Source organism: Phascolarctos cinereus, unplaced genomic scaffold, assembly GCF_003287225.1.
Source record: "Phascolarctos cinereus isolate Bilbo 61053 unplaced genomic scaffold, phaCin_HiC Scaffold_5;HRSCAF=322, whole genome shotgun sequence".
Lineage (NCBI taxonomy): Eukaryota > Metazoa > Chordata > Mammalia > Diprotodontia > Phascolarctidae > Phascolarctos > Phascolarctos cinereus.
Window position 1 is genome coordinate 381,186,407 of NW_027555958.1, and position 12,931 is coordinate 381,199,337.

At 51.0% G+C, this 12,931-nt stretch overlaps 1 protein-coding gene across 1 annotated transcript; it reads left to right on the forward strand.

The window, feature by feature from the left end:
- Positions 1-352: 352 nt before the first annotated feature.
- On the forward strand, positions 353-12,684 carry ARL8A (ARF like GTPase 8A). Its single transcript, XM_021003084.2, has 7 exons — positions 353-561; positions 8,779-8,859; positions 9,450-9,523; positions 9,932-10,025; positions 10,269-10,336; positions 11,159-11,229; positions 11,651-12,684. Exons 1-7 carry the CDS (start codon positions 439-441, stop codon positions 11,698-11,700), a joined length of 561 nt encoding a protein of 186 aa, XP_020858743.1. The 5' UTR covers positions 353-438; the 3' UTR covers positions 11,701-12,684.
- Positions 12,685-12,931: the final 247 nt, after the last annotated feature.

A 12,931-nucleotide genomic window follows, 5' to 3' on the forward strand; every position in this document is an offset into this window, starting at 1 on the left:
GGCGGGAGGGGGAGGGCTCTGAGGCCACACCCATCGGCGGGCGGGGAGCGGAGAGGGAGCTGCTGCCGCTGCCGCTGCTGCTGCTGCTGCCGGGGCTGCTCGGAGGGCCGGGCGGGCAGGCGGACAGGCGAGTGTGCAGGCGGCAGCAGCTCCAGGGCCGCGCGGGCAGGCAGACGGACGGACGGACGGACACGCGGGCGGGCGGGGCTGCTCGGCGGGCGCCCGCTGCACAGACGGACAGACAGAGCGAGCGGCCGGGCCGCTGCCGCGGACTGACGGACGGGCGGCGCCGGGCGGGCCGGGGCGGCTGCAGCCGAGCCGCCGGGTCCCCCGTGGCGGGCCGGGCGGGCGGGCAGGCGGGCGGCCCGGCTCGGGCCCGGAGCAGAGCGCGGCGCAGGGGCGGGCGTGCGGGCGGGGCCCGCGGCTGGAGCCGCCACCATGATCGCTTTGTTCAACAAGCTGCTGGACTGGTTCAAGGCCCTGTTCTGGAAGGAGGAGATGGAGCTCACGCTCGTGGGGCTGCAGTACTCGGGCAAGACCACCTTCGTCAACGTGATCGCGGTACGCGGCTGGGGGCCCTCCGCCCTCTGGGGGTGGTGGGGGGGCATGATGCGGCGAAAGCCGCCGGGTCCTCTCCCGGCAGGGCTGGGGGGGGGGGGTTCTTAGTGAGCCCCACGGGGGGGCAACCCCTCCCAGCCGGAAGAGGAAGAACAGCCCCGAGTGGGGGAGGGGGAGATGTCATCCTCGTGGGGCCCCGCGGGGAGGGGGGAGTCGAGAGGCTACTTCCTCCGACCCGCGTGACTGGTTGCGGGAGGGGTGCCGCGAAGCACTGCTGGGGGGACATCTGGGGGGACAGGGGCTCCAGGACTCGATGCCCTCCCAGAGAGGGTCCCGGCAGCAGCAGCAGCAGCGTCCTGGAGCCGGGCTGGAGGCCGGGAGGCGGGCGAGGAAAGGGTTAAGCCTCTCCCCAAAGGGGAGGATGCGCTCGCTGGGTGTGTGAGCTGAGGCTGCAGTAATGGCTGCGGCCTGTACGGCCTGCATCCCCCGGCAGAAGCCGAGCCCCGAGCCAATCCCAGCGGGGGGCTCGTGGCGGCCCCCAACGGCACCCCCTTCCCCAGGGACTCGGCCCCAGGATTCGGGGGTGCCGGGGTTGGCTGGGGGTGCCGATTCGATGCGGGGGGGGTCAAAAGACCCCCCCCAGGGACCTGCGGGGTCCTAGGTGACTTCCCCCTGACCTGCCGGTCAAGTTCCCCAATCTGGTAAATGACAAGGCTAATAAGAAGTGTCAGCATTTCGGGGTCTGTGATCTGGATCCTCGGAGACAGATGTCATCACATCAGGCCTGGGGTGGGCGGGGAATGGGAAGAAGAGCAGGCAGGCCTCTAGAGAGTCACATGAGTTTACTCTTGTGTTCCCAGATGCTCTAGAAATAACCTCTGCCCCTTCCCCACCCAGTTCTCCCCGCGCTTGGGCCACAGCATTCCTCATCTTCCAGGTCAGCAGTGGGAATACCCTTGGGCATGGTGATCTGTAGACCTGACAGCCCACCCTGGCCTTCGCCTTCAGGGACCCAGCAGCCCACGCTTCCCTCCCCAGATCTATAGTTCAGGACCTCCTGCTTAGAGCCCGGGGTCATTCAGGGACCTTTGACTATTGCAGACTGGGGGACAGGAAGCCTAAGTAGGGGGAGTCAAATTTTCGAAGAGAGTTAGTGACTGTTTTCTTGGGGACACAAAGGGTGGTAACCAGAGAGGCCTGTTCCTACCGTGAATGGGCCAAGTGGTTTGAGATTGCTGGTGAATTTGGTCTAGTGTTTGTTTTTGCTTGCAAGCAGTGAGCACCTAGGGGACAAATCTAAAGTGTGCATAGGATTTCTAACAATAAATTGTCTGCAGATACCGCAAAATGAAAGTTGTATAATAACATCACGTAGTAGAAAGAGAGTTGCGTTAGGAGCCAGAGAAGTAGATCCTGCTTTCTATTGTGTTGGTTAGCCTCAGTGACCTTGGGCAGGTCTCTGGGCCTCAGTTCCTTATCTTTGAAATGAAGGACTTGAAAGAAAAAATGAGGAGCTTGGACAAAATGATCTCCAAGGTCCTTTCCACTTCTGATCACTTGAATTCTCTAGGTTTGGGGGTTGATGTGATGGGTAGAATGCTGTGACTGTTTGCTTTTAGGCCCTTCGTCCTGAGAGAAATCCCTTAAATGTGAGCCTGAGAGAAGTTGATGCTATTCTGCGCTTGGCCTAGGAGCAGTGTGGGGTAGAGGGGACAGACAGCCTTGGCATTAACCACAGTCCCTTGCACGGGGCTCCTGATGGAGTATTAATGAGGCCATATTCCTGGAAAGGAATCGTTGGACATAGAAATCCATCCATTGCCCAGCTGTATCCTAGTGAGCATTACCACGCCCACTTCCTTCTAAGTAACAATCCCTGTAACCATAATAATAGCTGATAGCACATTTATCTACTGTGTGATATGGTGTTGCTGTGGCCCTGGAAAAGCATCTTTTAAAAGGTCCTCTGTCCTGGGCTGGTACCATACCCAGTGATGGGAGAACCCAGGAATCCTGAATCCTAGCATCCATATCAAAGATACTTCTGGGAGACCCACAAGGTGCTTATCTGCTGGGCTGCTCTGCCCTCCTTGATTCAATTCAAACATTGCAGACCCCAGGAGGAAATGGCAGATGAACTTGACCATCTTTGAAGGGAAGCCCTAAAAAACACCAACAAACTTGTAACTTGCCTTGCTTCGTGACCTCATAACTTTCCCCATTTCTCTCTGAGTCACTTCTGTCTGCTGTGTGAACTTGAATTGGGAATGACCTGAGCACCCAGCAGGCAGTCAGTGGTAGTCATAGTAGGGCTAACAAAAACCAAGGAGCTTTTGTACAGCTGGTGAGACTCTGAAGTGGGGTGCCCCCACCTCCATTCATGGCCCAAAATGAGTTGTTGAGACAAACAAGAAACTGAGTCAGGCACTCAGGGGGTGGGATGGCAGGAAGCATTTGTTAAGTACATACTATGTGCCAGGCACTGTGCTAAGTGCTTTTACAAATATCTTTTCATTTGATCCTCATAACAATCCTGAGATGTAGGTCATCCTGAGAGGTTTACGGTCAGGGAAACTGAGGCAAGCAGAAGTTTAAGTGACTTGCCTGGGGTCACATAGCTTGGAAGTATCTGATGCTAGAGTTGAACTCAGGTCTTCTTGACTTCAGGCCCAGTGCCCTATCCACTGTACCACCTAGCTACCATATGGCTTAGCTTCCATCCCTTTTAACTGAACAGGAGAGGGTAAAATTAGGGGTGCTTGTTTTCTGCTGATTCAGAATTCCCACTTTTCCCCAATATCCGTATTCTGCTTGATTCTTGTGCACTTTATCTGGAGGCTGGGAGTGAGCCACAGAATGTTTCCTTTTCCTTTCAGGGTTTATCTCCTCAATTCTTAGGAGATGAGAACTCTTCCTGTCTCCACAGAGAAGGAACTGAAAACTCAGACTCCCCAGAATGTTAGAAGTAGGAGGTACCTTATTGATCACATAGCCCAGACCCTTATGTTGGAGATGAGAAATTGAAACCCAGAAAGGGAAGCACCTTGACCGATGTCCCAGTGTCACTGTTGTCACTATCGGGGCTTTCTCCTAGTTTGTAGGAAAGCCCATTGTAAAGCCTCCTAAAGGTCAGTTGCTTTATCCGTGTCCCTTTAGCCGCTTCTTACTGATTCACCCTCATGTACACAGGCGCTTTAACGTTTGCAAAGCCTTCACATACTCCATCTCACGCCGCTCACCCTTTGAGAAAGGAGCTATTGTTCCTCTTTTTCAGAATGAAGAAACTGAGACCAAGAGAGTTTAAGTGACTTGCGAGTAATCCAGCCTGTCTGAGGTAGGATTGGAACTCTGGGCTTCTTGACTTGTGGCCCAGTGTAAGACCTAGCTGCCCCTTGATTGGACTTTGGTACTGAGGCTCTTTTTATAAACTATGTGACCTTGGGCAAGTTACTTCCCCTGTTCTGGTCTTCAGTTTCTTGATCTGTAAAATAAGGGAGTTATACCAGGGGACCTCTGATGGCCCAGCTCTAAGACCTTCTTTTTCTTTTCTTTCTTTCTTTCTTTCTTTCTTTCTTTCTTTCTTCTTTCTTTCTTTCTTTCTTTCTTTCTTTCTTTCTTTCTTTCTTTTTTATTTATTTTTTTGGTGAGGCTGTTGGGGTTAAGTGACTTGCCCAGAGCTGGCACCTCCTTTTTCTTGGCTCCCATCTGGGAAGGTTTCTGTCCTGAATAACCTTACCGGGCCTGGTCTTCAGTCAGAGGAGGCCCTCAGAGCCAAACTTGACCTCAGGACTTGAGTTTGCATCCTGGCTCTGAGTGACCTTTGGAAAAGCACTAGGTTGGACCCAATGACCTCCGAGGTTCCATCCAACTCTTTATCATTATGCTAGCCAGCTACCTTGGCCATCAGTCCTAGAGGGGCAGAGCCCTTTTATAAGGAAATGAGAGCCCCTAGGTTAGCCTTAAGGAGACCTAGGGACTTGGGAAGGGTTGGGTGGAGCCAGACTTCTGTCTAGAAAGGAAAATGGCCATATTCAAACCCACTGGGAGTTTTCCTTCCTCACTCTAGCTCTCAGCCTCTTCTTTGAAGTGCTGTCTCCCCCACCTGCTCCCTAGCCACTGAGGGCCCTGCCTTTTTATTTCCTTTTATTTTCTTGTGTTATCTAGCTTGGATGCCCCATCCTTTGGCTTACCAGGGGGCAGGCTGGGTTTTATAAAGAGCACTGTATTTGGCTTTAAAAGAAAGAAGGTGAAATAAACTGGCTTATAGTCCACAGGCCCCTGGTCTTGAGAGACAGTATAATAGAGGTGGGAAGCCCCCAGCTGAATTCCAGGCCTGATACTTTGTAGCTTTAGAGGAGTCATTTCATTTTGCTCAGTTTCAGGTTCTTGCTCTGTAAAATTGGTAGAGTAATAACTCTAGTGTAGGCAGTTAGGTGGTGAAGTAGATAGAGTGCTGGGCCTGGAGTCAGAAAGACTCATCTTCCTGAGTTCAAATCCAGCCTCAGACACTTACTAGCTGTGTGATCCTGGGCAAGTCACTTAACCTTGTTTGTCTCAGTTTTCTCATCTGTTAAATGAGCTGGAAAAGGAAATGGCAAACTACTACAGTATCTTTGCCAAGAAAACCCCAATGGGATCGCAAAGAGACACTTCTGAAATGACTCAAAAACAACGGGTAACTGTAGTTAACTCACCTCACAGAATTGTTGTGAAGAAGAAAGTGCCTCATAGGAGCAGCCAGGTGGTGCAGTGGATAGAACACCGGCCCTGAAGTCAGGAGGACCTGAGTTCAAATGTGACCTCAGACCAAACACTTGACACTTACTAGCTGTGTGACCCTCGGCAAGTCACTTAACCCCAGTTGCCTAAAAATAAAGAAAGAAAGAAAGAAAATTTTTTTTAAAAAGTGCCTCATAAATGCAAAAGTGAGTTGTTATGATGATCCTAGAATACCCTAATTGAGGATTAGAGGCTGACACTAGTTAGGGGGTGAAGCATGGTGGGTGTGGGGGGAAAATGCTGGTTTTAAAGTCCCTAATTGTGGAGTCCTTGGGTGCACCTGATATGCCACGTTACATGTGATCTTGGGAAGTCACTTAACATCTCTGACTCTTAGTTGGGCAGCATACAGAGCATGGGTCTGGAGTTAAGATGTCCTGAGTCCAAATGTGTCCTCAGACCTTCCTAGCTGTATGTGCCCCTGGGGAAAATTACTTTCTGCCTCAGTTTCCTCCCCTATAAAATAGGAAACATAATGGTATCTACCTCTGAGGGTTGTTGGTAAGATCAAATGAGATGATATTTGTAAATATTATCAGTTTTCTCACTTTCTTCATGGAGGGATTGGACTCGATCTCAGAGGTCCCTTCCAGCTCTAAATCTGGGATCATCATGTCGATGTGGTGATATGCCCTACTAGACTCACTTTGTAGGAAGGGATGTAATGTGCCTGCGTGAGTCCAGCTCATATCTTGGCCCACACCCACAGAAGAGCCACTGCTGCCATCTTTCCTCTGAAGCAAACCCATGTTGTTAAGTTTCTGCCACCATCATGTTCTATCTGGCCAACCATCCCAGCAGTATTCTGGATACAGAAGTGTAGGGACAGGTAGCCATACCCACATACAGTTCCCACTAAGAGTCAATGAAGAGGCATTTCTTTACACTTATGTGAGTGTTGTAGGTGCCACACACAGGTGGAAAAGGGAGCAGGAAGAGGACAGATCACTTAAAAGACAGGGTAGTGTAGTGAAAAGTGCCCTGAATCTGAAGTCAAAGACCTGGGTTCGAGGCCTGCTCTGTCAGTTGCTATCTCTGTGTGATATTAAACAAGTGGACACCTCTCAGAGGCTGGACGGAGTAATCTTTCAGGTCCTTTCCAGCTCTTATCCATGATTCTTTGAAAGTGAATGGACAGCTGGAGATGGAGAGGATTGTTTGCTGATTGCCAATCCCAATTCTTGACTCCCCTGCCTGGAGTGAGGCACAACCATGTGCTGTACCCTGGGGCCTGAAAAGAATCCGGGAGAGGATGTTGTAATGAGGAGCTAGAACCCTCGGGTTCAGTTCCCTGTTTTACTCTTGATTTTGTGTGACCTGGAAGTGAGAATCCCAGGCCTTGGGCTTCTGAGGCTATCTGGTCCAACCCATGCTAAAAAGAAATCCCCACCATAACGCCCACCAAGTGGGCATCCATCCTCTGCTTAAAGACCTCAGCACTAATTAGTAATGCCTTTCAAGCTGTGGCAAGCCAGCCTCCCAAGGCTGCGGCTCCTGAAAGATAAAGAGACCTATCCCACATCTGAACAGGGAAGTCTTTTCTGCTTCACTCGTTCCTGCCTTTTTTGAGACCTATGGCCAGCTTAGAGTCAGAGGATCATAGGTCTAGAGGTGGAAGGACTATTAGAGACCATGTAGACCAGTCCCTTCATTTAGCATAAGAGGAAACTGAGGCTCAGAAAAGTGCACTCATTTTTCCCAGGTCATCTGTCTTTAAAGGGTCAGAGAATTTCATTTAGGTTGGATCACACCAGAGAGGGCGCCTAGTCCAATGTCCTCACTTTATAGATGAAGCAGACCCAAAGCCGAGCGGTGACCAGGTCACATAGATAATAAGCAGAGGTAAGATTTGAACCCAACTACTGTCTCCAAACCGGGAGATTGCCTCATCAGTCCTTGGGTCTTTAGGGGCTGGCAGTAACCCAGGGCAGCTAGCTGACTCAGTGAATAAAGCACCAGGCCTGGAGTCAGGAAGACCTGAGCTCAAATCTGGCCTGTGTGACCCTGGGCAAGTCACTTGATCCTGTTGACCTCAGTTTCCTCATCTGTAAAATGAGCTGGAGAAGGGAATGGCAAACTGCTCCAGTATCTCTGCCAAGGAAACCTCAAACGGGCTCACAGAGAGTCAGGCATGACCAAAACCAACGAAACAGCGACAACAGAGGCAGCGTGGAGATGTGGGGGTTATCCAGAAGGGAAAAGAGAAATGATGAAGCAGTTTACAAGTAGTGACAGAAATGGAATCACAGCAAAGTCCCAGGTGTCCAGATGAATGGGAGTGAGTCATCAGAACATGGGGGAACCAAAGTGTTAGATGTGGCAAAAGTCAGAAAGAGATTTGGAAATCAAGGCAATAATAAAAACCAAAGCTGTCCGCAAAGTGAAGGGGAAAAAATTGGCTTGCCTTTCCAACTGCTATGTTCTGAGAGTGTCACAGTTACCTTCCCAGTGTTAGTTTGGTTCAAGCTAATGTGAAAACTGCTCCATATTCCTTGATGGGGGAATGATACAATCTAGACATACTCTAGGGGAACAGGAAGAGCCAACCTGGAACTCCACTTCCATCATGGACATTCTACATTATCTGTGGGTAATCCAGAGCAAGCTGAACTTTTCCCTGGAAGAGAATAGGCTGAGGTACAACTTGAATGGTTTGTCTAAGGCTCTCCACTGCGCTAATGCTAGGAAGCTGTTGTCCTCCAGCCCCACTGAGAACTAAAGGAAGAGAAGGGTTTCTGTTGCATTTTATGAATAACAGTCAGAGACAGTATATAGATGGACTTCAGTCAGGAGATTCAGGAAGTACTAATTCAGGCACTAACTAATTAGCTGTATGACTATAGGCAAATCCCTAACTTTTGGGTCTATTTCCTTATTCGTAAAGTGGGAATAGTAACTCTTATACAAAGGGTTGTTGTGTGGAAAGTGCTTTACCAAAAAGGGCAACTAAGGAAGGATAAATCAGAGGAAGAAAACTGTAGATGAATTTTATTAATGAGTGTGGATGTAGAGATTTGAAATAAAATCTTAGCAAAGAACCTGTAGTAATATCCAAAAAAAATTATTTGCTGTGACCAAAGGATTGGGGTGGGGGGTAGACATTAGAAAAGCAATTGGTATAGTTAACCACAGAAATAAACCTTAAAACTCTCCACAAATGGCAATTATTAGAACTCTGGAAAAACTTCCTGAGAGTAGTCCAATGTGAGAAACACAGAAATTGTTTTCTTTCCTTGGAGAGGTTTAAATATGGGCCGAGCACCTGGGTTGGTTCAGGCACCACCCATATCTGAGGACAGAGGACAGACAGCATAGCCTGTGAGCTTGCCTTCAAGCATGAGAAGTCTGGAATCTGTCATCCTGATTTTGTCAGGCCCGGAGGGGATGATTTCTTTGGACTGTGGCTGTAGGGGGTAACTCTAATTCTGACTCTTCTTCCAGTCAGGACAGTTCAATGAAGACATGATCCCAACCGTAGGCTTCAACATGCGCAAAATCACCAAAGGGAACGTGACCATCAAGGTGAGGGTTCAGGGAAGGCCAGAGCCTGAATGCAGGGTGGGGAGCAGGGCCCGAAGGGGAGGGCATTGACAGGTAAGAGTAGCTGAAGGACAGTGGAAGGAGAAGCCTCCTTCATTCCCTTCTGGTGCTGTAGGGAGACCTGGGGCCCGAGGGCAGAGGAGGAAGTGGGAGAAGGAGTGCCCATTCTGTACTGGCACTGAGGAGTTTACAAAGTTGAGTTAAAATCTGGCCCCTGACCTCATGTAACACGCAGGCTAGTAAGGACACCCACTTGGATGCACGTCCCGTGTGTGTTGTCCCTTCCATTAGAAGGGACGCTCCTTGAAAATGGGGACTATCCACTTTTCTCCTGGTGTTCCTAGTGCTTACCTATCATGAGTGCTTAAGAAATGCTCTTGGATTCATTTATAATACTAAAAATTGCTGCACAAGAAATACATTAGAAAGGTACGAGGGCCGGCGGGAAGAAGTGGAAGGGAGACCTTGGAGGTGCAGGTGTTGGTGGGATAGGGAGAGAAAAGTGGATCCAGGATGCTGGGGTACATGCTTCCTGGCCCTGAGGCCCTCTGTCTCTTCTCCCTGATCCCCAGCTCTGGGACATTGGAGGCCAGCCCCGTTTCCGTAGCATGTGGGAGCGATACTGCCGCGGAGTGAGCGCCATCGTGTAAGTATCAGGGCCCAGGGCCCTGCGTGGCTCTCCACTGCACCCTGTCCTCATTAGATCCCTCTCCTCAGCTGGGTTTTTTGTCTGCCCCCTCACGAGGGCTTTGTGGCATCCTTCACGCAAGGACTAGATTAGGGTAAATTGCTTGGCGCTTTCAGTGGGACCTAGTCAAATGCGGAGCTTCCAGGCCGTGGGTGGGGTATGGCTGAGCCTCATCTCTGCTCCACCCCACCTTGACCTGAGTGGACAGTGCCCTGACCACAGTTCCCTCCTCATCACAGGGAGTTGGTGGGAGAAGGAGGTTGTCGGTCCTTGATTTAGGGCCCTGGCTTTTTTTTTAGTCTTTAGCTTCTCCATGTTTCAGCCACTACGTGGTATTAAATCACCATTTCCCTCCCATATGCACAGGTACATGGTGGATGCCGCTGACCAGGAGAAGATCGAGGCCTCCAAAAATGAGCTACACAACCTATTGGACAAGCCGCAGCTGCAGGGAATCCCGGTCAGTGAGCCAAGGCTGGAGAAGGAAGAGCGTGGCCCTGAGTATAAAGGATGTGGGACACACCAGGATTGGTGGTGGGGATGGGCGGACAGGCTGCGCCAGGAAGGGTGAGCTGTCTGGGCATGATGGCAAGGGCGAGGCAAAGGCTCTTTCTGTAGAAGCATCCTCACTATGGCCTCTGCTAGGTCCCTTCACCTCGATAGACAGTAACCAAGAACCCCACCCCCCTTCTCTGCCCAACAGGTCCTAGTGCTGGGAAACAAGCGAGACCTCCCTGGTGCTCTGGATGAGAAGGAGCTGATTGAAAAAATGTGAGTATGGATTGAACTCTCTTTTTTCAGCGCAGGGGCTCTTGTTAGAGCAGGAAGGGACTGTAAGGACCAGCCAGTCCAATCCTGCTCAGATCCTTACAGATGAGGAGCCCCACTGAGAGAGGCCAAGGAGTTTGAGGCCGATCCTGGTGGTCTGCTGGAAGATGTTTCCCCTCTCCTACCCCAGCTCTTCTGGTTTTCTTTCCTCAAATATCCTGAAGTGCGGCACAGCTTCATGTTGATGGTAGAAAATTTCTAGATAGGTATTTCTAGAAGTCCACAATATTTTGGGACTTCCCTGTTATTTCAGATGTAAAAATTTTCCCCTTAAAATCCACAAGTACTTCTCCCAGAAAAACTCCAACACTTAATATCCAACATTCACATAAGTGGTGCATTGGAAGAGCCTTTAGAGATCGATTTCCACTTTGCAGATGAGGAAATTGGGGCCCAGGAGGGTCAAGTGAATGGCCTGAGATCACACTGACAGCTAGAGAGAGAGCGAGGTCTAGAACCCAAGCTTGCTGCTCCCCAGGCCTGTACTTTTCCCAGCACTCCCCACCGATCTCTTTCTGTCTCTTCCTAGCGCCCCATCCAAAAAACACTCCCTGTATTTTCTCAGGCTTCAGTTTCTGCTCCAGTGCCCTGAGGAGTAGAGACCTATTCCCTGACTCAGCCACAGGGTGGCACCCAATGCTGCTTTTCTCAAGGCCTCACAGTGCCCAGAGTCCCTGTTCCCCCCCCACCCCCTCCCCTTCTAGCTCCTGGCCGAGCTGGGTGGACCCCTGAGTGTGAGAAAAGTCTGTTATTTCCCACCCCTAGGAATTTGTCTGCTATCCAGGACCGAGAGATCTGCTGCTATTCTATCTCCTGCAAAGAAAAGGACAACATCGGTGTGTAGATTTGGGGCTGGGGGTAGTATGGGAGGGGGATTACACATACCTGGGAGCCAGATAGAAAAGGAAACCAGTGTGTCAGGGCTCTATCATAGGCCTGGCACACTACAGCCTGCCCAGCTCCAGCCGCAGCATTGTGGCGCTCAGATTCTGTGTCCTCCCACCAGACCTTCACATCCTCCTGTCACCTCTAAAAGCCATGGCTTTCTCCCTGCTGGCCCTGCAGTGGCTTTTAGTCACTAGGAGGTCAGAGGGTGGAAGCGCCTGTCCTGTAGCACGAGCCGTGTGCCACCCCAGTAGCCATTCAGTGCCCCGACCCCTCCAAGTCATCCCCAACCTTCCCTGTGGTTTGGGTCTTGTCCCCCTAGAACCCTCTCCGGTCATTGTCCCTAACCTGATGAATCTTGTCCTCCCACAGACATCACCCTACAGTGGCTTATCCAACATTCAAAGTCACGAAGAAGCTGAGACAGCGGTCCATCCCTCCCCGCTAGACCAGGGACCGCCATCGTCCAAACCTAAAGCCGCATTCCCCGCCTGTCCCTTCTGTCCCCCTTCCTCCTGCCCCCTGCTCAGTGTGTGCGGCCGGGGGGACTCTCCAGGGACCCAGAGTCCTGTTCTGCTGAGGTCTGAACTCCTGTTTTTATTGTAAAGAATATTGGTCCCACCTGGACCCGCTAACTTCTCCCCCTCCTCCGCCCTTTGTTCCCTTTCTTCCTGATCCCCGAGTCCCTCTCCCTGACCTCGCACCGCCTCTCCAGCCCAACACTGTTCAGTTACTGTCCTGTGTGTACAGTATATATATGTATATATATTTTAATTTTTTAATTTAAGCAATGACTAAAATCAACCATATGATGATGCCAGGGCCAGCAGGGGGTTAGGAGAGGTGGGGGGGGGAGCATAAGGCTTGGGAAACAGGGAGGAGGCTGATGTCCTGGGGCTGGACCCTGGCCCTGGTGGCCATCCTGCTCCCCTCTGCTCCCAACCTTGTGGGATCCTCCCCAACTCCTTCCCTCCAGGTGGGGAGGGGCTAACAGGCACAGACCAGTTGCCAAAGACCCATCTCTCGGGCACTGGGGCCAAGATGCCAGCATTCTCATCGCGGCTTCCTCCCCCGGCTCCAGCTCTTGGGCAGCTTGGCCAGCCACCAGCGGCGTGTGCCCCTGCCCCTGCCCCTGCTCCCACCTGGGCCTCCCCAGCTCTCGCCCCACTCCCTTCTGTTCTTACTTTGCAGACTTGCACAAGGAGAGAGCTCAGCATGGGGGATTTGGGTTCTTTGGGGTTTGGTTTGTTTTTATTTAATGAATTGTAAAGTGGCATTTCTCTTCCCTTTTTTTACAACACTTTCTGGCTCACATTGGATTCCTTCTGTTGGAAAATGACTCTTGTAACTGTACAATTTTTTTTGGCCTCCTAATAATAACGAGAATAAATTAACAATTTTGTGTTGGGGGGTTTTTTGCTGCCACTTTTTTCCTCTAGGTGTGACTTAGTGTGAGGCAGACACTTGAGCACACAGGTCGGTTGGAATGCAGAGAGACATGCTTAGACGCAAGCACCCTACGTTCCCCTCCCCAAACATTGTCAGTGCTTGGGAATACCTGGGAGTCTCTTGCTGGCAAGGTCTAGTGGGAAGAGCAGTATCTTTGGAGCGAGCACCTCGGCTCAAAAGCAGCTCTTGTCACATACTGCCTGT